At 46.1% G+C, this 24,456-nt stretch overlaps 1 protein-coding gene across 3 annotated transcripts; it reads left to right on the top strand.

Moving 5' to 3' along the window:
• The first annotated feature begins 48 nt into the window (after positions 1–48).
• Positions 49–24,421, top strand: eml5 (EMAP like 5). Of its 3 annotated transcripts, XM_029832641.1 has the most exons (45): positions 49–602; positions 4,584–4,743; positions 5,304–5,402; positions 5,720–5,788; positions 8,336–8,521; positions 9,006–9,141; positions 9,321–9,344; positions 9,680–9,881; positions 10,137–10,274; positions 10,399–10,655; positions 10,762–10,974; positions 11,067–11,234; positions 11,949–12,055; positions 12,164–12,282; positions 12,378–12,564; positions 12,701–12,806; positions 13,119–13,212; positions 14,678–14,778; positions 14,942–15,135; positions 15,317–15,428; positions 15,572–15,699; positions 16,140–16,281; positions 16,353–16,505; positions 16,965–17,096; positions 17,223–17,311; positions 17,860–18,036; positions 18,107–18,308; positions 18,394–18,520; positions 18,676–18,690; positions 19,062–19,070; positions 19,489–19,567; positions 19,868–19,997; positions 20,119–20,217; positions 20,564–20,584; positions 20,841–21,014; positions 21,107–21,315; positions 21,462–21,619; positions 21,708–21,822; positions 21,892–22,080; positions 22,171–22,343; positions 22,434–22,596; positions 22,683–22,786; positions 22,856–23,009; positions 23,162–23,262; positions 23,340–24,421. In XM_029832641.1, exons 1-45 carry the CDS (start codon positions 406–408, stop codon positions 23,374–23,376), a joined length of 5,949 nt encoding a protein of 1,982 aa, XP_029688501.1. In that variant the 5' UTR covers positions 49–405; the 3' UTR covers positions 23,377–24,421. The 3 variants fall into 3 exon arrangements, 2 of the variants coding, with proteins under 2 accessions (XP_029688501.1, XP_003962501.2); XM_003962452.3 differs by lacking the exon at positions 9,321–9,344; XR_003887565.1 differs by lacking the exons at positions 21,892–22,080; positions 22,171–22,343; positions 22,434–22,596; ... (2 more) ...; positions 23,162–23,262; positions 23,340–24,421 and having other exon boundaries at positions 21,481–21,619.
• Positions 24,422–24,456: the final 35 nt, after the last annotated feature.

Below are 24,456 nucleotides of genomic sequence, written 5' to 3'. Positions count from 1 at the left end.
GAAGCGAAGGATCTGATTGGATGACTGGCTATGCCGTCATCTTTGTGGGCAGGGCCGGTGGAATAACGGGTGCAGCTCCATCTTTGCAGGATTTGACAGCAGCTTTGACCTATGTCGAAGAGGACCGGGAGCCCGGGGCTGAAGAAGTGCGATTCAATTCAGGCAATGAAAGCAGCAGCCTAGAGACCCATTTTTCTTATCCCGTCACAGAGGGCTTGCATTTTATCAGCCAGCGAGTCTCGGCATTCACACACGAACCGCAGAAATGCCCGATTTCAGCGCTCTCCCTGGAAAGGAAATTAAAAAGCACTAATGGGACGCGTGGGTTTTAAATAATTTGGTTTTGGTGAATGACACTATATCAGAAAACCTTCGTGACAGCAACTGAGAGACGGAAGTGCGGACATGGCTGACAGGACTGCTCCCAATTGCCACCTAAGACTGGAGTGGGTTTACGGATACCGGGGACATCAGTGCCGCAACAACCTGTACTACACGGCCGCCAAGGAAATAGTCTATTTCGTGGCCGGGGTGGGAGTTGTGTACAACGCAAGGGAGCACAAGCAAAAATTTTACCTTGGGCATAACGATGACATAATAAGGTAATGGTATCAACACACATAACAGTTTGGACATGAGTGGTGTTGTTATCATCGGAGCTGGTGCCTCCCTGTGTAATATGATATTTTATAGCTCCGCAGGGAGGTGTAGGTCAACTTAACAGCATCCCGGGGACTGGGGTTTCATCACATGGAGAAGTGATGCTAACCAGAACTTTCAAGTGCTAGTTTTGTCTTTTACTATTAAAACTGTCCCTAGACGTGACCTCCTGTATAGTGTCATATTAAATGACAAAAATAATCCGACGCTCCTTGAAGGTGTCATTGGTTTGGAGAGCCTCCTGTGTGTTTGTGTCAACGTGGGGCTCCACAAAATCATTGAAGCATCTGCTAGAATTAACATTAATTTAGGAATCGTGTTTTGCATCCCTTTTAAATTGCTCTAGTCTTTCAATACACCCCCTCCCTTTATTTATTTATTTATTTTTTGGGTGGCTCGTCCTGGAGTTGACTAGCATTACTGTGTCGCTCGTCAGCTGGGATCCTGCTCCATTATTAATGGGACAATAGAGATACACTCCACTGCTCTGTAGGCTAAGAGACCAAGTTCAACTGTGCAGATGAAGGGGGTCACACTGACTGAGCCCAATTGTAAGGTAAAAAACATCAGATGAGTAGTCAGTTGTGCTTATTATTGCAGGAAAATGTAAATGTCTGGAATTAAACCAGATGGGTTATTTTAGGATGACTAGCACAGACTAGCACATTATTTTCTAAAAGAAAGCACGGGAACGCCCGGGGAAAGTCACAGATTGCCTACTGTATAACTTAGCCTGCTCTCACGTTGCCTTACCTCATGTGGAATAAATGCAGCCCCCTCAGAAAGCTCTGCAATTCAAATCCATTCTTCTGTTTCCTCTGCTGCTCCTATTTTTCTCCTCCTGGGTCTATTTTGGCTCCTGCTCCATTTTGTTTGTTTGCATCATATTTTACTAACTGGATTCATTTCTCGGCTGATCTCGTCCCAATTTTACTGTTTGATGTTGAGGAGTGGCTGCACATCAGTGAAAAGCAACTGAGCTGCTGCCTGATAAAAAGAAAAGCTCAAAGGAATTTCAGTCTTTTTCTCATCTGGCAGAAAAAACAAATGTTTCATGATGATGTCTGCATCTTAGGCGAGAAAAAGAATGAAATGTTTTTGCTTAAATCACGATTCTCTGGAAAAGAGGCATGCATGTTATTAAACGTGTGACAGCTCCCTGCTGAATTATCCGTGTTTCTTTAGGTTGGTTCAGTTTTTCATATTTAATAAGTATAGTTTTTATTCATCTTTAGCACTTCAAGGGCAGTGGGGCAGTAGCATCACAGCAGGAAGGTCCTGGGTTCAAATCATGAGCAGGTGTGAATGGCTGTTTGCCACCATGTGTGTGTTGGCCCTGTGATGAGCTGGGGACTTGTCCAGGGTTCACCCTGCCTGTCGCCTGCAGGCGACACTGGGATAGGTTCCAGCTCCCTGTCTAACAATGATGGATGGATAGAAGACTTCCACTTTATCTTTTAATTTCATAAAAAATGCATGAAGTGTGTGGAAAGAAGTGTGTGTGTGTGTGTGTGTGTGTGCGTGTGTGTGTGTGTGTGTGCGTGTGTGTGTGTGTGTGTGAGTGAGGCGGCAGTGCAGCCTCACACCTTCACTCAGCCGGAGCTTAAGTGAACTAACTCTGCATATTAAAGTGTGAATTACCTGTGGTTATTCTTATTGTCATACGTTTGCACTGCAGTTGCATTTAATTTGAGTGTTTTGGAACAATAACCAGGCGGTTTACCAGCTGAGTGTGTGGGTAAGTTGACCACGTGTCGATGCGCTCCGTCCTGCTCCAGGTGCTCTGTTTGCATGTTCATTGAGATGCAGAGGTCCCGTTATCAGCAAGAGTAGCTCCAAGTCCACCCTCCAGAAGGAAGTGTGGTCTCTAAAGAGCAAAGCTGTCTTCCCCAATTAGGATCCTCTGGAGCTCAGTACAGTTACTTATTTCAATAGCTTGAATCGGTGTTGCAAAGTCAATCTGGACTGATGCACGTTTTAAGGGGTGCTGTAAATGTTTTACATAGGTGTAGGCAGCCAATTGTATTATTATTGTCACCTTACTGGCACTTGGAACTTAGCAGTTAGTTAAACTAAGCATGAGATGATTATAGCTGGAGGTGATTTATGAATGTGTTTCTGAATTTTTAATTTCGATGTTTCACGGACTGATCAGTGGAGACCACATTTGGCAAAGTAGGCATTTATAGTTATCTTAAATAGCTGTTTATCACCCATTAAACATAAAAACTATTTAAAGCTTCTTTGCTGTGTCTATTATCCATGAATATTGACCCAGCACAGTCAGCAATGTCTATGAATACAATAAAATGACTCATTTGGGCTGTATTTGCTGAGCCGGACCGCGTTCTTGTCTCATTAAAGTGATTCAGTGGAAGTTCACATTTGCTTCTGCAGCACATTTAGATCGTCACCATGACAACTCTTTGGGCTGTTTATTTTACCTCGTATCGCATGAAAACAGGCCGTTTAATTGCTGCAGTATTTAGCTCCTTTTGTACCGGAGGACTTGGCAGATGGAAGACAGCCGCATCAAACAGCCGTAGCTTGTTTTAAACAGGAGAACTGTAGTGATGCACTGCAGGCAAAGTCATTAGCGATGGCTTTTAGCGAGCTCATCAGCTGCCAGAAATGTAAATGAACCAGAAATCTTGGCGGAACTGACTTAAAGTTGTGGATTATCTAAACTGATATATTGTGCATATTTTAAACTACAAGGATATGAGACTTGCTCGGTTTAATGCGGTGTTGTCCCATGTAAATGGCTCATTAGCTGATGATTAAATATTTCCCCCCAGCACTTTATATTTCACCTTGAAGTGGATGGTGTCAAAAGCACCAGTTTAAGCAGTTCCAGTCATTGTCTCTGACTGCTCTCCTAAATGCTATTTTTAGCTGCTTTGCTCTGATTATATAATTCACCGTAAGATGGGAAATTATGCCAGGTTGGGGGGGGTCCAGTAAAGATGGTGGGGAAGCGGAGAGGTGGTGAGGGAACACAGCGAGAGGGAACACAAAGGAGGTCAGGGATGTCACATCAGCTCTCAAAGGTGGGTGAGCACATTTTGAATGGGGCCGAGGTGTCAGGCAGAAAAGGTTTGGGGAAAAAAAAAAAAAAGAGGAGATGTGGGCTTTAAAACTGGAAGACGGCTGGACTAGTTGTGAGGCGCGTGAATTCAGCTGGTCTGTGTGGCCTGGCCTTACAAAGCCTCTCTGGCCTGCTGTCTGACTACAAGCCAGGATTAGAAATTCTGGAGAGCAGTTGGCAAAACACGCAGGCTGATTATGATGGAGGGAGCTCCGTCGCTGCGTGAAATATATAGGCCAGGACAAGGCAAGAGGAAGAATTGCCCAGTGAATTACTCAGGCCTGCCTGGAACGTGACTGGCGGCTGCTGAAAGGATGGGTGGAGGGAGGGGGGGGTGACAGCTTTATACAGCAGGCTGTTGCTCAGCTGTAGAGTGGGACTGCATGTAGGTGGGGGAGGTCTGAGTGGTGGGGAGGGAGATTATATAACATATGCCTGGTGATGCAAGGAAACCCCCAGATGAATTATAAAAAGGCAGAAGGTGGAATTTGGAAATTAAAATTTCAAAAATGTAAAATAGAATCTTTTTTAACAGCACTGATTTATTTCTTTTTTTTTGTCATATTCCAGGAACAGCTCGTAGGCACGCATAAGCCTGCACGTGTGGGCTTGTGCACACTTGAGCGTAACAGAGTTAATTGAACCATGTCACTTCATCAAGCTGTCCCTGTGCTTTTTGACTCAGAGCCATCACAGAATTAATGTGCTCATCTCATCCCAGTGATTTCCACTGGGAAGGACAACCCCCCCACCCCACCCCCCAACCCCAATAAACACACGCAACAAGGGTAACCAGGTGTTTTCATTTTACCCCTCTCTCCCTGTCTCTGTACAGTTTAGCCCTGCATCCGGAACGCGTGTTGGTGGCCACCGGGCAGGTGGGGAAGGAGCCTTACATCTGTGTGTGGGACTCCTACACCACACAGACAGTGTCCATTCTGAAGGACGTCCACACCCATGGGATCGCCTGCCTGTCCTTTGACCTTGAGGGACAGGTATGTTTGTTACACGATGAAGTGAACATGTAAATAATGGACGCAGGATGAAATCTCATAGTGTTCTTACTGGAACAACACAGTAGATCTGGAGAGAGAGTCAATCACTAAGATTTGAGTCCCACTTTGTTTCACTCGGTTTCATCAGCGCTCCTTCTAAAATATTGACTCAGGAATTGTGCTCACAAAAGACATGATCAACAGGCCAACATTAATTGAAGAGGTAAAGACAGAAAACGTCCTTCCCCCTGTAAAATATGCAGCAGAGCGCAGGATTCCCGCTATAGCTGCTGTCTTCTGCTTTGACGCCATTTTTCCTGCGTGCTCGTTCGGTCGGCTATAGGAGGCTCCTCTGGCAAAAGCACTCAAATGCGCTCAGCGGAAGTGCCAGAGGCTGGACAACTGTTCTCTCTGCTGTGTGTTATTCTGCTTATTAGCACCTCCATTATGGTCAGCCATGCTGTACTGGAGGTACTTTGTTCTGCTGTGATTAGTGCAACAGAGCAGAGGCTTTTAAATCTGCGATATGAATTCTCCATCTCCTTTCTTCATCTTCCCAGTGTTTAGTCTCCGTGGGCCTGGACTCTAAAAACACAATCTCCGTGTGGGACTGGAGGAGAGGGAAGGTTCTGGCAGCCGCCCCTGGTCACACTGACAGGGTAAAATGCTTCTGTTCTTCCCGGCCTGTGTAACATGCTCAGTATCGACTGCTTCAATTAGCCCTGCACACAACATGGAGGATGTGCCCGAAGGAGATACAAACAAGTCAGACAGGAGGGTTGTGAGCTCTGTGTGAGACAGCGCACCATTTATGACAAGGAATTTTTTTATTCAAGAGAAAATGCGAGGTCGCTCCCTCAGCCCACATGCACATCTATTTTGAATATTACGTTTTTTCTTTTATGTCTGCTCAAAATTTCTCTTTTTGTCAGTCATTTCTTCTGATTCTTTGTTTTCTCCCCCCCCCCCCCCCCAGATATTCGACATATCATGGGATCTGTACCAGCCGAACAAGCTTGTAAGCTGTGGCGTCAAACATATAAAGGTACAGCACCTTGTTCATGTTACATGCCAAGTTTCTCGCTGGCTATGCGAAAAAAGATATTTCAGACCTTGTAAATCCTATTGGCTCCTTGCCCTTTTCCCTCCTGCTGCCTCCACTTTATCACCATGACTGTATCAAAGTCTTAAAATGGATGTATGCAAATTCACTTAATTCCAGAGTCTATGGTTATTAGGCACAGACGGTAAGTAGGACAGGCAATGACTCACAGTCCCTCTCCATCAAATCTGAGATATTTTGCTCTCCAAGAGGAAAAATGCTCTCTTTTTATTGAAAACCGTGACATCTAAAATTGCTCTGTGCAGCTGCAGCCACTTCCTTTTTTCCCCCTCATCCTATCTATGACTTCGTTTTCACAGCAGAGTTGCATTCATACATTTTTGAAGAGCTCATGCAAGGGTTTCTTTGCAGGCTTTCCCTTGGGGTGTGTAGTGTGTCGTGTTCCCAAAAGACACAGTCATTATAGAGGAGTCTTTTTCCCCCTGGAATGACAGGAGATCCTGCTGGTTTAAGGAATGGTGCTTTGTAAGCTTAAACACAATGGAAGCAGAGAGGTCTGACCTTTGACCTATAAGTACCGTACATATATTTCCAATTTAGATAGCGTCCCATTGATCACCTGCCTCCTCATATATGTATATATTTGTCGAACCGAACGATTGCGTAGACCCTCTGCAACCATCCCTTCCTCTTCCATGCCCACTGACTTTACTGGTTTCCCCTTCCCCCCTTTCTACTACATTTCCCCTCCCCTCTGCTTTCCTGAGGCCAAGGCAATCCAGCAACTGTCCCACATAATTTCCCAGCCTGCACCCTGCGGACCATGTGACATCTGCTCCCCAGCCCCGCGCTCGCTCGGCGATTACAGCACTCAGAGCATCCAGGAGATTTAGTCCTGGTAATCCACTCACTAGGAGGCTGAGGAGAACACTCCCTCTGTGATAAAGCACTAGAGCTGCTGGCAGGGTTCTTGTCCGCACACAGTGCCTGTCAGCTAATTGTACGCATGCCCACCACCGGCCCACACACGGAAGCGTCCCGCCGACATCCATCCATCACCTCCTCATTGCCAGTGGGCCCAAATCCCAGAACAGCCAACTGTGTACTCCGAAATCAACACACAGACAGTGTGTGTGATGTTCTGTATAAATATGTCACATCTTGAAGTTAATGCTGTGCACATTCACCTGTCATTAGTAGATACCATCAAGACCACATGCAGTCTTGTAAATCATGATATTAGGACAGCCACCACTTAGAGGAAAAACTACAGAGAAACACAGCAGCCTTTCCTAGTGTAATGTGTTCAGTTGTCTGACACCATTCAGGGCAACTGCGGCGCGATGCTATGATAACATGAGATGAAACAGTGAGAGCAGTGGACAGAAGTCGCTGTAAGTTATGAGCTTCTTACATTTCCTCGGAGAGAGAGGGTGAAGGCAACTGAGCCAATGACATAGTGCTAATCCCGGGTTGAGAGAAGTGCATTAGCTTCCATTATGCCAGCGGCTCTCTGGAGGCTACTTAAGAAATTAAAAGCATACTTCTAGAAAAAAAAAGCTCCTTTATCTCAGTCCTCATTTTTACTGAGACCCCTTTCATTTTCATTTTGCAGCTACAGTATCTACCTTTCTACTCCTTCTCTTTCCCTCTGCCTCCTCGCCTCCATCTTGTCCCCTTTCAGTAGTTCAGCAGCAGAGGGATTAGCTGCCTCTTGTGTCTCGCTGCCTTATCAGTAATGGGCAAGGAGGGCTGTGTATTCATAGTGCATCCTTCCCTGCTGTCTGTGCAACAGGCCTGGCCGCAGAACCTCCAGCTATCCCAATCAGGCAAACATTTTTCCATGCCCAATATTCGTACCTGCAGATTACACCTGTGCGAAATAAGCTTTACCCCTTCTGTCACAGCATGCTCCTCGTGTTAGTCTCCTGGAGCTATCAGGATTGTCCTTACTGAGGGGATGACAGGCTCATTTGTTTCTTGAGGGTATTGTCAGTTGTGTCCCTAGATATCCATTGTTGCCTGGGCAACAATTTCCGACCACACCGTTGGCGCCATTAGGGTAACCATAGATTTAACATAACCTTAGCATTGATAGGACGAGGAGTGTCTCCACATAGCTGAGGCACCTCTAATTCTCATCTCAGTGCAGATGGAGCATCCTTGTTTCACTCTCATTTGATGGATTTAGACTTCGGTCTAGACCATGCCGGTGCATCCCTCTGACCTTGTACGTAAGAAATGAGCCGCTGTGTAAGTGTTGGACTGTGCGTCCGTGCATGCTGATCAGGCGATTACGCCACTGACTTCCCAGTGGTAAGTGTTGATGAGAGGTGCATTTGAATTTGACTTTCCTCCCTTTCAAGGTCTCTTTCCCTCAGTCTGTATCGCTTTGTTAGGGTTCCCTTGTTTGTGGCTGTCAAACTGTAATCATGTAAATGTGCCCTAATTTCCACTTAACTCTTTTATTGCAGGATTAAAGGAAGGATTATTAGCCATCATGCACACTTGTGTTTCTTCCTGTTACAGTTCTGGAGCTTATGTGGTAACGCCCTGACACCGAAACGAGGCGTTTTTGGCAAAACGGGCGACCTCCAAACAATTCTCTGTCTCGCCTGCGCAAAGGATGAGGTCACGTATTCAGGCGCATTGAACGGCGACATCTATGTGTGGAAAGGGATCAACCTGATGAGGACGGTGCAAGGAGCCCATGGGGTGAGTTTAAAAGTGGCGTGTAAACCTCTAACCGTGCGAACCCGGGTCAGAGTCTCGTGCGGGCTTCATTTGATTCTGCTTAGTAGAAAAGGATCAGCCTTTTGCTCCACAGGATTAAATGATATATATTGGATCAACAGCTGGGTGAGGGGAGGGGATGGTGGGGGAGGAGATTATGGCTCGTAATAACCCATTCCTGGGTTTGTATTATCAAATGTTTCACAGGGTTAAAGGATGTGAATCCTGGTGTTTGCAAAAAACAGAAAAGGCTTCCAAGAGGCCCTTCCAACACAAAAATCCATATACAGTCTTTAAAGTTTCCTCATTCTGGTGCTTTAAGGCATGGGCCGCAGGTCAGTAATTGTAAAAGTCTGGAAAAGCAAATGTCAGGGCAGCAGGGTTGTGTGTTTGTGCGTCTGGGGCCGGTTCTGTCTTTGCTCATTTGTTGAGCAGATTTTTACTGACAGCCTTTTATTTCCTGCAGTCAGGGATTTTCAGCATGAATGTCTGTGAGGAGGGCTTCGCCACCGGGGGTCGAGATGGTTGCGTCCGGCTGTGGGATCTCAACTTCAAACCAATTACTGTCATTGATCTCAGGGAAACGGACCAGGGATATAAAGGTAACGTCAGACTGCCCACCCGTTTCATTTGATCCAGCAGCAGCTAAATCCTCTCTTGTGGCACTGGGGAATCATACAAAACAACAACAGAAACAACAAAACACCCTTTCCTGTTTGCCGTACTAATGTTCTCTCTCTATTTTCTCTGTCTTTTGTATTGGTAACCTCGGATCTAACAGTAGCTAGAGCTGAAAATAGCCGAGGTGGGTAATGTCACTGTGGGCAGATTTGGTGACCATGTCAGTCTGTCTGTAGTAGTCCCCGCATTGTTCGGCAGCTCCTCTTGTCAATAATTCCAAGCTCACACCAGTGTTTACATTCACATATGTATACAACATATGCTTTTATCATTCCCCTCTCTCTGTGTTTCCCAGTGTCCCTCAGATTACCTGAACATGCGCTGTCGGTATTCCTTCTAGGTTCTGTTCCAGGTGGCCATTTGCACCCTCTGTGTTTACTATCCTGGTGTTGTCCTTTATAATGGCACGTTTACTCCACTAATATTAGTGTTAAGTGTGTCGGCGTTTGGTGCCTACAGGGTTATCTGTGCGCAGCGTGTGCTGGCGGGGGGATCACATCCTGGTGGGCACGCAGGACAGCGAGATCTTCGAGGTGGTGGTCCACGACCGCAACAAGCCCTTCCTCATCATGCAGGGTCACTGCGAGGGCGAGCTCTGGGCTCTCGCCGTCCACCCCACCAAACCTCTCGCAATGACGGGCAGTGACGATCGTTCAGTCAGGTGAGGCTGATGTCGCGGTGCTTCATTTATTGTGCAGGATCGATGATTGTGTTCTCCATTGGAGTTAATGCTCTTCATCTGCTCCCTCGCCTCAGACCTGTCATTTATGTCCAAGCCCAGCAACAGATACAATAGGGTTAGATATAAGCGGATATATAACAAAATCATAAATGCCTTTGCTTTGATTTATTATCTGTGTTTAATGTCTCTGCTGCCTTCTTTCTTAATTTATCTGCCCTATTCCTTTTTCTGAAGGATATGGAGCCTTATAGATCATGCTCTGATAGCACGCTGTAACATGGAGGAGCCCATCCGCTGTGCGGCTGTAAGCACCGACGGCATTCACCTGGCCCTGGGAATGAAGGATGGGTCCTTCACTGTCCTCAGAGTAAGGTAGGTCCACAATTCACTCCTAACACCGGGCAGTGGTGATGGTCTTCAAAGGGACAGTTAGATGTAAAGGGGCCTTGTTTTATTGCCCGTTCTTGTGCCTCATCCAAGCCTTTCTGCCCTCCAGAGACATGACAGAGGTGGTCCACATCAAGGACCGGAAAGAGGCAATCCATGAGTTGAAGTATTCCCCCGATGGGGCCCACTTGGCAGTTGGTTCGAATGATAATTCGGTGGACGTTTATAGCGTGGTGCAAAGGTACAAGAAAGTGGGCGAGTGCATTGGCTCCAGCAGCTTCATCACACACATGGACTGGTCCACAGACAGCAAGGTCCTGCAGACCAATGACGGCAGCGGCAGGAGACTCTTCTACAGGATGCCGAGTAAGTCAGCGATACCACGTAACACACCGTACTGCTGTTCAACATCAAGACAATTAGACTGAGCTCTGAGCATCGTTGTGAGATGTAACGTCTTCTGTCTTTCGAGGTGGGAAGGAGGTGACCAACAGGGAGGAACTGAAGCTGGTCCAGTGGGCTACATGGACGTGCGTGTTGGGCCCTGAAGTTAACGGAATATGGCCCAAATACTCCGATATCAATGACATAAATTCTGTGGATGCCAACTTTAACAATCAAGTCTTAGTAACAGCTGACGACTACGGACTGGTCAAGCTTCTCAGATATCCATGCATAAAAAAAGGTAACGAGGAGCCTTTTTTTTAAAGAAATGTGATTTCTAGATTACATTTCTGCTGTGTCACGTGTAATATATCTCTCTTTCCATTAATTAAGGTGCAAAATTTAAGAAATACTTAGGTCACTCGGCACATATTACAAACGCCAGATGGTCACATGACTACCAGTGGGTGGTCACAATTGGTGGGGCCGACCATTCAGTGTTCCAGTGGAAGTTTGTTCCTGAAAGGAAACCTAAAGAAGCTCTACACATCGCAGCGCAAGGTAAGAAAATGTCCCACGAATCTAAATAATGTATTTTATTGATCCACAATGAAAATAAAGTGTAAGCACAGAGGTATTTTATTGGCTCCCTGTGTGGGGATGAATTATCTTTTAACACTGTTGCCAGTGAAGTGGGGGTGCAAATGAGGGTTGCATAAAGTTGAATGGCTGCAGCAAAATGCCCCACACTGCCCCCCCCCCAGCCTCATGAATGTAATCTTCTACACGTGTACTAGATTGTTTCGCTTTCCGTGCTTTCTCTCAAGAGCCGGCCTTTCTTTAAAGCCCCTCGCTGGAACAGCCATCGCATTAATTAAGGCAACGCTAATAAAAGTGAATGAAGCTGGGGAAGTATAATTGCATTGCCATTCCCAAGTCATATTTCTCCCAGAGACAGCGCACAGCTCAGCTCTCTCAAATTAAAGCGCACACTAACTGCCGTTCCTTTTAATTCATCTAATGGATCTTGTGAGTGGCCACCCTCTGCTGCCAGTTCCACTCGTGGCCTCGTCCCAACGCGGTTAATCTGCGCTGCCTCAGCAAATTCCTGCATTTGTCTCAAGTGATGTCCATGCGCAGCAACCAACCAATGTTATTGCGCTCCTAAATGGTGGTTCATTTTTCGTTTAATTTTTTTAACCAGTGTGATCTCGGTGGGTGTGGAGATGCGGTGGACGGTCGCAGAGCGTGATGTGTTTTTGTGTTTTCCTACAGAGATTTTGGCGGACTCCAACAGCGAGGAATCCGACTCCGACCAGTCAGATGTCCCCGAGATGGACTCAGAAATCGAGCAGGAGACACAGCTGACGTATAGACGACAAGTGCGTGATGATGTCATTGTCGATACACCGCTGCTGTGTTTACTGTGTTTCTGCAATAATGTGCAATAAGTCCTCCGTCCCTGTGTGCTCCTGGTTATTTGAACCCAGGTTTATAAAGAGGACCTACCTCAGCTCAAAGAGCAGTGCAAAGAGAAGCATCGAGCGACAGCCATGAAGAAGAGAGAGAGAGCGCCGGGGAGCAGAGTGAAGCTGCATTTCATTCATGGGTAGAGCTAAAAAAAGAGCCCAATATACTGAGACTAAATGTCTCGTGGAGTGGTTGTTCCAAAGCGTTACTCTTCTGCGGCTTTTTTGCTTGCAGCTACAGGGGTTACGATTGCAGGAGCAACCTGTTCTATACCCAGACGGGCGAGATCGTGTACCACGTGGCTGCCATCGGGGTCGTGTACAACCGGCAGCAGAACACTCAGCGCTTCTACATGGGCCATGATGATGACATCCTGTGTCTGGCTATCCATCCCTTAAAAGACTTTGTAGCCACGGGCCAGGTAGCTAGAAAAGATTCAAGGCCTCTTTTTAAATTCACACTGGCTCAGAGACTGTTGGCGGTGTTTGTTTTTGTTGAGCGGAATTAAATTACTGAAATTCACAGTGTGAAACAAATGAGTGTTGTTACTTTTCCAGGTTGGCAGGGACTCTTCCATTCACATATGGGACATAGAAACCCTGAAGCCCATGTCTGTGTTGAAGGGTTTCCACCAGCTTGGAGTGTGTACACTGGATTTCTCTGGTAACAGTCTTACATTTTATATCTCTAATCCTCTTATTTGTACTGGATCGTACTATTGTACCATTTAGATTTGAAGCTTTCTCTTTACACACATACAGATAGAGACAAAACACTATCCAAACAAAGAAATGTGTCGCACAAACAGCACTTTGGTGTCTGGGAGGCATTTCGCTCTCCTTAATTGGCTTGAGGCTCGACCTCGGCTCTGGACGTCAGGATCTGCTGCTCTAGATTGAGCCCACCAGGCTGCTGTTATATCATCCAATGTGGCTGTCCACGCGGCACTGAATGGATTTGATTTTCCTTCCGCAGCGGATGGCAAACGTCTGGCTTCAGTCGGCTTGGATGAAAATCACACCATTGTGCTGTGGGACTGGAGGAAAGGGGAGAAACTCTCGGCCATGCGGTGAGTACACTTTGGTTTAGGTGCTCGCATCACTACTGAGCTTTTGTCCATCTCAGTCAAATGTAAATCAATTCTTTTTGAAATACTGTTGACTTGGGGGAAGAAACTTACACTTTAAATCATTTATCTCACACTTCACCCAGTGCAATATTTTCCTATCGCCTTGTGGCAAGATGAATGAGGAATCAGATAAACCAAATAACTGGAAGTATTTGCTCTATTTTTGACATTCAACATTCAAAAATCACAATAGAATGCCGAGGATCTATGCCATGTTGCTGAAATTACATTTATTTTTATTATCTCTCTTACATAAGTGTGTGTGATAACTAATTTTTGCAGTCTAATGATGCATTTCACCCTATTTGCTGGCATATGGTCTAAATTTAGCTTAAACAGAGTGTGACAGCGTTGCTGATGCTGATGTTGATGCTGATGAAGCAGCTGATAAAACCCATTGACGTTACAATAAAAGCTGTCCAATTGTGAACTTCACGTAGCTTCAGCTGCAGAGGGCAAGTGGCAGCGAAAGAAACGGGTATGGCCTTTGACAAAGCTGTAACTCCAAATGAAACGGACTGCACGACAACTTTCCATTTAAGAGTGGACATTTATGGATGGGAGTTGAAGCAGCTTCACCATTAAAGATGACTGATGAAGAGCCTCCATAGCATCATTTAACTCTAAAATCTCACAGTTAGGATAAGATTGTGCATCGCTACCCAGGCAAATATGTAATTCATATTTCAATTTACATCCTTTATAGTGAATTGATAAGCTGTGAGTTTAGTTGCTACAACTATAAGCTTTGACTAAGAGACTAGAAATGTTTGACTTTGGCCAACAATTCAAGGTGGAGTTGCTATAAATGTGACTCATTACTTATAACTGTGGAGTCAATAAAAAAAGGATCGTAAGAAGGCCAGATAAAAATACACAACCTGGAAACAGGAAGGTACTAAAACAAACTCCAGTTCCCCAAAATAGCTGTACTTGGTTTGCTCCATCCTCAACTCTATATTCAGATTTAGCATCCAGTCTAGTGAAAATCCCTCTGGCTAGTTTGAAACAATGCTTTTATAGGTTGTGCCGTGCGCTAAGCTGTAGCTGGGAGACAGCTTGTAGCTGCAGTAATCTCATTCCCAGACCCTGGTGGTAAATTCAGTGAGGCAGGGAGAGGGAAACGACTCCAGCTCCAAAGCTCAAACGACACCATCGCCGTCTAATCTCTAGCTCCGAAACGTGGCAAGGGGTTGGAGAGAGACTTACAGAGATAAAAGATGGGTCTAAGTACTAAGTACTGCAAGGCTGGGGTCAGAAACAGTAGCTCAGAGTAAAAACAAGCAAGCAACCATTAAAAGTTTATTTCTACTTATATGTTGTTGTCTCCCAACATCGTTTACAGTCAAATCGACGTATTTCTTATCATTAATACTTATTAATTATTGTGTTCTTTTTCTTTCAGTGGAAGTAAGGACAAGATCTTTGTGGTCAAAATCAATCCCTACCTTCCTGACAAGCTCATCACAGCTGGTGTGAAACATATGAAGTTTTGGCACAAAGCCGGTAAGACTTTTTTTAATGAGCAGCAAAAACTTAAAGTAGCAGCAACCTCTCTCTCTCTCTCTCTCTCTCTCTCTCTCTCTCTCTCTCTCTCTCTCGCTCTCTCTCTCTCTCTCTCTCTCTCTCTCTCTCTCTCTGCTGACTGTTTGGCTGACTGTTTCCTCAGGTGGTGGTCTAATTGGGCGTAAGGGGAACATGGGGAAGACCGAGACCATGATGTGCGCCGTGTACGGCTGGTCGGAGGAGATGGTGTTTTCGGGCACGTGTTCGGGGGACATCTGCATCTGGAGGGACATGTTCCTCATGAAGACCGTCAAGGCTCACGACGGGCCGGTATTCAGCGTGCACGCTCTAGAAAAGGTACTTGCGGAGTGACAGGCTCACTTTAAAGAATGGATAACGGTCCCTTTTCCTCTCCATCTGGTCACGTGTTTTGGCTCAGATGAGGGAGAGTTATGCCATCTAAAATGTGCTCAGTGACACGTTCACATCTGGAGGCAAATCTCTGCAGCCTCTCATGTCCCCTTGTTCCTCACTGTAGGGATTTGTGACCGGAGGTAAGGATGGTATCGTTGCTCTGTGGGATGACAGCTTTGAGCGCTGTCTCAAGACCTACGCCATCAAAAGATCAGTCCTGGCTCCAGGCTCCAAAGGTAAGAACGGGTCATCCTGTTTGGCTACCGTTGGCTTCTCTCACTATAAGTTCATTTATATCGTTCGGTATTTTTAGCGTAAACGTCCCATCTCCTGTCTTTCCTGTCTTTTCTGACGGCGCTGTAATTCATGGACTCGACAGGGCTGCTGTTGGAGGACAACCCCTCCATTCGTGCCATATCTCTGGGCCATGGCCACATTCTGGTTGGGACCAAGAATGGGGAGATCTTGGAGGTGGACAAGAGCGGCCCCATCACTCTTTTGGTCCAGGTAAGAATTAGCTCGTTAGGGGCTTTGTTTGTGTTGAGAAAACTTTCCTCTAAATTCACTCCTGATGAAACTGCACACGGTAATACAACCATTCAAACTACTCATACGTCATTATTATTAGCCTCCTTTACCAAGATGGTGTTTGTATTCTGTCATGAATTGATGTTGATGAATAGGAGATAGCTAATTTAGTTAGGTGGTCCTGCAAGCTCCCCTGGCTGGAGGCAGATAAAATGCAAGTACCAGTATTGATCGACTTTAAATATCCCCGAGCAGATTCTGATGGATCGGAGCTGTGGGCTAAAAGAGAGTTGTAAAAATAAGATGGATGCTTGTTGGCATGTTTTTAAGAGTGTATATGTGAAGACTATGTGCTTTTTATTGTTTCCTCCTCATATTAAATTCAAAATGGGTGATTGTCCTATTGTGTGTATCTGCAGGGGCATATGGAAGGAGAAGTCTGGGGTTTGGCGACTCATCCCCACCTCCCGCTCTGTGCCACCGTCAGCGATGACAAAACCTTGCGCATATGGGACCTCTCGCCCAGCCACTGCATGCTGGCAGTACGCAAGCTGAGAAAAGGTGAGATGCTGCTCTCACTGAGATGAAATGCCTTGCTGCCAGGCACCCAACGAATGCGCTGTCCTCCTCAGGCGGCCGCTGCTGCTGCTTCTCCCCTGACGGCAAAGCCTTGGCAGTGGGCCTGAATGACGGCAGCTTCCTCATTGTGAACGCAGACACCCTGGAGGACCTGGTGTCCTTCCACCACCGCAAGGACATCATCTCTGATATTAGATTCTCACCAGGTTCGTGGATAGACACCCCCCCCCCCCGTCTTCAAAACCAGGTCTGTGTAATATATAGGTCACCATGTGCCCTTCAAAGCACAGATGAAGGGTAGAAGCAGAAATTCAGCAGGTACACCTAATTCCTTCCCACTGTGGTGCAGGCAGGCGTTGCCGCAGGCCTGACCCAAATTAATGGCTTTTTGTAATAGGGTCAGACAGAGAGACAGCAAGAGCATAATGGGACACAGCAGGAGTGGACAGAGAAATCAAGGAACGAAAGGCTGTTGCGCCTGCACACTTGACCTTGATCCTCCGTGTGGTGGATTCAATTTTCCCAGTCCAGCACACTGGAACCCACACGGAGGTGTAAAGGTCACGCCAGGAGAATAATGCCAATGAAAGCGAGAAGGATGAGGATGATGGACGGACGGACGGACGGACAGACAGATAGGAATGATTTCTTTTGTGTTTCCTCAGGTGTTGGGAAATACCTGGCAGTGGGATCGGCGGACACATTTGTGGATATTTACAACGTAATGAGCAGCAAACGTGTGGGAGTGTGCAAAGGATGCCTGAATTACATCACCCATCTGGACTGGGACAAGAGAGGTGAAAGCTTAAATGTTAATGTCCCGGTAAAATCTTGGAAAGGACTGCTAATTATGGGTTTATAATGCCAAGCTAGGCACCGTGATCCACTGGGCTTTTTGGATTGTTTTCTTTTTTCGTTGACAGGAAAACTCCTTCAAGTCAACACAAGTGCCAAAGAGCAGTTCTTCTTCGAAGCTCCTCGGGGCAAGAGGCAGACCATCCCCGCGACAGAGGTGAGCGCGGCAGCAGAGCGTCGGCACGGCCCATTTGTCACTGGCATTGCTCTAATTTAGGCTGTGGAATAGTGTTTGGGGTCCTTTTAGGACTGCATGACATTCACATGCCTTCCAACAGGGAGCACTCAGAAAATAAGCATCACGGATGATAAATGTCTCCTTGGCGCCTCTGATGTTGTCTCCTACCTCCTCCTCCTCCTCATTTGTCTCACCTCTTGCTGATACGTGACACTCCCCATTTATTTTGCCATTATCTTGAGCTATTGATCACAGCACCATTAATGGAAGGCTGAGTCGGTGGGGAGCCAGTTTTTGTGTGATGGATGTTTTTGACTCACTGGTTGTGGTTGCTGTTTTAAGCTTCAGAGCCTTGGGGGCTATTTTTGTTCATGAAATGGGTGTACCAAAAGAACAGTGCTTCATTGAAAAGCTGCTGTATGGAAGCAGCTTGGAGATTTTGGAGACAATAAGTAGACGAATCCTTGTGTATTCTGCATTATAATGTCAGCTGTTTGATATATATTGTTTTCCCTTGAACGGTTCAGGTTGAAAAGATCGACTGGAGCATGTGGACTTGTGTCCTGGGAACGTCTGTCGAGGGCATTTGGCCTTTGATCAGCGAGGTCACAGAAGTGACCGCAGCCTGCCTTAGCAACGACAAGAAGGTGCTAGCAACAGGAGATGACTTGGGCTACGTAAAACTCTTCAGATACCCCGTTAGGGTGAGACGCGGCGTTCACACAGGCTGGCATAAGTCTGGGGGTTTGAGCTTAATGTTCTCCTGTCCTCCAGGGCAAGTACGCAAAGTTCAAACGCTACCTGGCACACAGCACACACGTTACCAACGTGCGCTGGAGCCATGACGACAGCCTCTTGGTGACCGTCGGTGGGGGCGACACGTGTCTGGTGATCTGGGCCCACGAGACGGAGGGCCACCGGGAGTTCAAGCAGGGCGACAGTGAGGAGTCGGACCTGGAGAGCGAGGACGACGGTGGTGAGAGACGAACTTCCTTTGAGAGTTTATCCATACGACAAATTTATGCCGCTGCTAGAAATCTGTCACATCGGCTTCCCCTTAGGATATGACAGCGATGTCACGCGAGAGAATGAGATCAACTATACCATCAAGGCCTTATCGACCAGCATGAGACCAATGACAGGTGTGAAGCCTCACCTGCAGCTGAAAGAGCCCTCTGTGGATGAAAGGTACTAAGCAGTGATGCTGTAGAAAACTGGCCAGAAAGGGAAAAAATATATAAATTCTCCAAGCTATCTTTCCGCTTTGAAATAACCCAGCCTCTCTTGCTCTGCTTCTTTCCATCTGTTTCCACTCCAACATCGTTCTTTGCGTCCCTCTGAAGGCAAGGCGTGGTCAGGTAAGAGCTAACCTCCATCTGCGAAACTGTTTCAGATAAATCACAAAGTGTCACCCAAGTTAACTGGTTCTAGTTGCATTTCTTCGTCCTTTTAAACAAAAAAACTCTCATTTTCAAAAGGCTTCTGTCAAATCACAACAGCAGCCAGTTTTTAGCAGCATTAGGGGGGGTTTATCCACCGGCGAAGGTCGCAACTGGCCCATTCCAACACCATCAAGTTTTTCCACCTGTCATGTAAAGCTGCGTACAATTGTGCTGATTCCTGTCCTCTATGTCCTCAGTGGCTGACATGCATGTGTCCTCCAGGCAGCAGTGAAGTCTGAGAACATTTGTCTAATTTTCTTTTTCCCTTTGTTACTGCTGCCTTGAAGAGGCTCCAGGTAAGTCACCCAACCATCGTTTGCATTGCTTTGTAGAATAGATATATGGATTTCTTTTTAGATTAGCAGAGCATTTAGGTCTTATCATGATACATCATTTGGACATTTCCTCTTGGGAAAACTCCTCATTGCACAAAACTCAAATAGTACTATGTTGGTTTTTTTTGTTTTTTTTAAAAAATACATCTTAATATTGATATGGATAATATGGCTTTTATGTTATGTAAAATACATCAATTTGCCTGATACAATTTTTGTAAAATTTGTTAGGTTTCTAATTGTGATGCGTAATGTGATCACAGCTAAAGATCTTGTGAATAATGACTCAGCAGAACAATAAATATAAACACAGAAATCATCGTCTTCTGCTCGGCAAGGAGCGCCATGGCGGCTCCGCTAACCCGGCTGTCTGTTTCAGACCTCCTGTCAGCAGAGCTCTGCCCCAGCCGGAGAAGCTGCAGACCAACAATGTTGGCAAGAAGAAGAGACCAATAGAGGTGAGAAGAACCTCACATCTTCATCATCCCACATCGTCACAGCAAAACAGAGCATCGGGTATCTGTAGATTAAACAGCTTTGTCTCCGTCTGGGCAGCAAAAGATGAAGGAGCCGCTGATGTAATGTTTTGAGATGAAGGTGTAATGCGCCCATATTCTGTCCAGACGGCCTCTCTGGAGACGCTGATGATGCTCTAATTGAATCTCAATGTGCTACATCGGCCACCAGCTGGCTTTTTAGTTGCCATGGCGATGACCTTTCTGACTTTCCGGGCAAATTTGTTTCCGACTCTCCCGTAGGACCTGGTGCTGGAGCTGGTGTTCGGTTATCGCGGCACCGACTGCCGCAATAACGTGCACTACCTGAACGAGGGGGCGGACATCATCTACCACACTGCATCGGTCGGCATCGTGCTCAACTTGACGACCTGTGAGTGGACAGAGCGCAGGCTTATGCACAGCACCTGCGGGACTCCAGCTCTCGCGCTATTAACTACCAGGAAAGTAAATGTTTTGATCCCCGCGTGTTGTGTTGATGTGTCTCCTCACAGCCTGCCAAAGCTTCTATGCAGAACACAGCGACGACATTCTGTGCCTGACAATCAATCAACATCCGAAATTCCCCAACGTGGTGGCAACTGGCCAAGTAGGTATGTTTGTGAGAAGTTGACCTCCTGTGTCAAACGCCTCGTCATTTTTCTTTCCTGTTGCTGTGTAGCCCCGATGGCTGTCGATGGGCAAAATTAACATTTTCTGCATTGATAAATAAGCTCAGATGAGCCAGGCATGCCTCATCCTCATGGAAAGATGCTCACACCTCCACTCTGGTAGATCTGAATGAGAGATGAATACATTTTAGTCCAGTATAGCATACGTAAGCTTATGCAAATTACCAAAATAGTTTGAAGTCATAATGACAATGTTAGAAACTGCTAATCTCACCAAACAATCTCTTGGCTCGTTACTTAATCAGATTTTTTTCCCATATTGTTTCAGGTGATACAGGTGACATGTCAGGTAAGACGATGTCACATTATTATTTCATTAGAAAGTGTACAATTTTTTTTAGTCATTAACAAACTCTGTGTCGTTGCAGCTCGTTAATTATTTTTGATTACTGCCATCTAGTGGCCATTTTAGTTGAGGACGCGCTGCATACGCTCACTTTTCTGTTCGTTCACTCTAAATTATTAGTATATTTTTCAAATTAGAATTTTAAAAAAAAACAATCATGTGGGTTGTTAATATTTTTTGTCATTTTTTTGCTTTGCAGCAACATCCCCATCTATTCACGTGTGGGACGCCATGACAAAGCAGACGCTGTCGGTGCTGCGCTGCTCCCACTCGGGTGGGGTTTGCTCCGTCAGCTTTAGTGCCACGGGAAAACTGCTGCTCTCAGTGGGCCTGGATAATGAGCACACCATCACCATCTGGAAGTGGCAGGAAGGTAGGACGCAAGTAATCGATCCCTACACCGAGGTCAGAAGGTCGCACCACAGCTGATCGTTGGGGATTTAACTGCTCCGTTTTGTTTTCCAGGTGCCAAAGTGGCCAGCCGGAACGGTCACACCCAAAGGATCTTCGTGGCAGAATTTCGACCAGACTCTGACACACACTTTGTGTCTGTGGGGATCAAACACGTCCGCTTCTGGACGTTGGCTGGTCGAGCCGTGCTCAGCAAAAAAGGCGTGCTGAGCTCCATCGAGGACGCCAGGATGCAGACGATGCTGTCGGTAGCATTTGGAGCTGTAAGTCACCTCAAACCACAATGTAATAAGTTTCCTATATTGGACTAATGATTTAAAATGTGCTTTGACATGCTGTGAACTGTTCTTGCATTGCTCGCTCTGCTCTCTTAGGCCACTAGATTAGTGCAGGTTTGTTTTCGTTTCAGAATAACTTGACATTTACAGGTACCATTAGTGGGGATGTGTGTGTGTGGAAGGAACACATTCTTGTAAGAATTGTGGCCAAAGCTCATACGGGCCCTGTGTTCACCATGTACACCACACTGAGAGACGGCCTCATCGTCACAGGGGGCAAGGAAAGGCCGTAAGTGTCCACGTCAGTGATTTTACACCATTAAATGCTGAGTCAACTCATTTTTATGAAAAGCAATAACATCCTTTTTACTCCACAGGTCAAAGGAGGGGGGTGCTCTGAAGCTTTGGGACCAGGAGCTGAAACGTTGTCGAGCGTTTAGATTAGAAACCGGACAGATAGTAGACTGCGTTCGCTCCGTGTGCAGAGGAAAGGTAGGAAGCTGATGACCCTAAAAGGTGAAAAGGTCAAGTCTAATTATGACAAATGGATGTTGATCTCAGGGTAAAATCCTGGTGGGAACCAGGAATGCAGAGATCATCGAAGTAGGGGAGAAGAACGCAGCATGCAACATCTTGGTAAATGGGCATATGGATGGACCTATCTGGGGCCTGGCCACCCACCCCTCCAGAGATGTCTTTCTATCCGCAGCAGAGGATGGAACCATTCGTCTGTGGGACATCCCGGAGAAGGTCCGCCCTTTAACCATCACCCTTTTATGGTTTCCTACTGTAGCGGGATCGCGTCACTAACACAGGGTGATATTTTTTGCGTACAAGCAGAAGATGCTGAATAAGGTGAACATGGGCCACCCTGCACATACCATCAGCTACAGCCCTGAAGGAGACATGGTGGCCATCGGCATGAAGAACGGAGAGTTCATCATCCTGCTGGTGGCCTCACTTAAAATCTGGGGGAAGAAGAGGGATCGGCGTTCCCCTATCCAGGATATCAGGTAATCAGCTGGACAATGTGCGCTGGAAAAGCAGTTGCTATGTCGCTCCAATAATCAATCTCTCCCTTTTAACCTTCCCTTTTTCTGTAGGTTCAGTCCAGACTCCCGGTACTTGGCCGTGGGCTCCAACGAGAACGCAGTCGACTTCTATGACCTGACGCTCGGGCCGCAGCTGAACCGGATCAACTGCTGCAGGGACATCCCCAGCTTTGTGATGCAGATGGACTTCTCTGCCGACAGCGCCTACGTCCAGGTACAGGAGACTCCAGCAGCTTTGCACCGGCGATGGCACGTATATCCAGCTGGACGGACAGTTACCTTCATTTTTCTATATTGCAGATATCAACAGGTGCTTATAAGCGTCTGGTATACGAAGTGCCGTCTGGGAAGCAGGTCACAGAGCAGACCCACATTGACAGGATCACCTGGACCAGCTGGACAAGGTGAGGGTCGCTGACAGCTGTATGTTTGAGAATCTGACCTGCAGATCTAACTCTGCTATGTGTGTCAAGTGTCCTTGGGGACGAGGTGGTAGGAATCTGGTCCCGCAACACAGACAAAGCAGACGTCACCTGTGCCTGCGTCTCCCACTCAGGCCTTAACATCGTCACCGGCGATGACTTCGGGATGGTGAAGCTGTTCGATTTTCCGTGTCCAGAGAAATTTGTAAGTAATGGGAGATTAAAGCGGAGCTCATTTTGATGCTGTTCCTCCATTTCCGTTGTTGAAAGGTTGCAAACATTATCTTCTATTCCTCAAGAAGAACAGCTGCTGTTGAAGCCCGCTAATGTGTTTATGTCTGTCGTCATCTGTTTCAGGCCAAACACAAACGCTTTCTGGGCCATTCCGCTCACCTGACTAACGTACGCTTCACAAACGGAGATCGCTTCATTGTCAGCGCCGGAGGGGACGACAGAAGGTGAGAGCGGGTTAGTTTGCCGCCAAGGCCGCGATGAAAGATGAGTGGTGCTGATCTTCTTTTCTGTTGATCTCCAGCCTCTTTGTGTGGAGGTGCGTCCATGCTCCTCACTGAGGATCGCAGCTGGGGGGAAAAAAATAAAGGTTGTGCGAACAGATGGAGGAGGAGAACGAGAAAGCGGGCGGCTGGCCTGGAAAGGGTTATGGGATTTACTGCCTCTAAATTAGGTGCATGCATTTGTACAAGAGTCATTGTCACCACCGTATCAGTCCTGAGTGTGAACACAGGTAGTGATGTTGTTCTCAGAATATCACATTATTAAAAAACCAAACCTCATCACATATGTGCATATCATCTCAGTGAGGTATTATTAAAAAAAAAACAGAGAGCATCTGTGTAAATGTGGCAGGAGTATGTATCCATGACGATGCCATTTTTAAAAAAAATACTCATGTAGCAAACTGAATTCGCCTTAATCGGAGTGTTTAACACGAGGGTTCGGACTCTTTTGTATTGCTTTGCTTTTTATTTTTTAGTCATTTGTTCCTTTTTCTTTTTAAAAAAAAGAAACAACTGGTAATTCCAAATCCTGTGGCCTTTCTCCTGAATGTAACATCCACCGTTATGTTCTGGATGTCAGCATGCCAAAGCATACTATGCACTGTTCACCTGACCTGGTCACTGTGTTACCCTGCTGGCTCATTTGTTGTCTGTGGTTGTGTTGTTGACTGGTTGGACCTTCCCCTGGCAGTGACCCCCCCCCCCTTCATGATGTACTTGTTTGAGGATTCTGTGCGTGGTTAGTAAGTGTGCATGGCTTACTGGAAGACAATCTATACAAACCAAATTCCTCAGAAAACAACAGTCGATTCAATGCACCGTCGCAATTCTGTCACCTCTCAATGTGCTGCTATGATGTGTCAGTGTGACTTTTTCAACAGGTAAAGTTGTATTCAGATATACTTAAATGGAATGTTTTATCAGAGAGAAAATATTAAAAGTGCAAAACATTTCCCTCCTAACTATATAAGCAATGTTGCTGCATATTTAGATTTACATTTTACCAGTGTAAATATCATTTGTACATATTGTTTTTGTACATTTTGTGAGATGTTTCTTAAATTATGCTTTAATAATAAAAAGCAACCATGCTCTCCAATTTTAAAGTCTGAATGGTGTATTTAGTGAGTGAAT

The sequence above is a fragment of the Takifugu rubripes genome, chromosome 2, assembly GCF_901000725.2.
Source record: "Takifugu rubripes chromosome 2, fTakRub1.2, whole genome shotgun sequence".
In the NCBI taxonomy this organism is placed as follows: domain Eukaryota; kingdom Metazoa; phylum Chordata; class Actinopteri; order Tetraodontiformes; family Tetraodontidae; genus Takifugu; species Takifugu rubripes.
This window is presented reverse-complemented; position numbering and strand designations above follow the sequence as displayed.

Bases quoted from the DNA above. Each gene is read 5' to 3' on its own strand.
- eml5 (XM_029832641.1), top strand. From the start codon at position 406: ATGGCTGACAGGACTGCTCCCAATTGCCACCTAAGACTGGAGTGGGTT. The intron at 11,235-11,948 runs GTAAGAAAATGT...GTTTTCCTACAG, and splicing joins TCTACACATCGCAGCGCAAG to AGATTTTGGCGGACTCCAAC. The intron at 12,565-12,700 runs GTAGCTAGAAAA...TTACTTTTCCAG, and splicing joins ACTTTGTAGCCACGGGCCAG to GTTGGCAGGGACTCTTCCAT.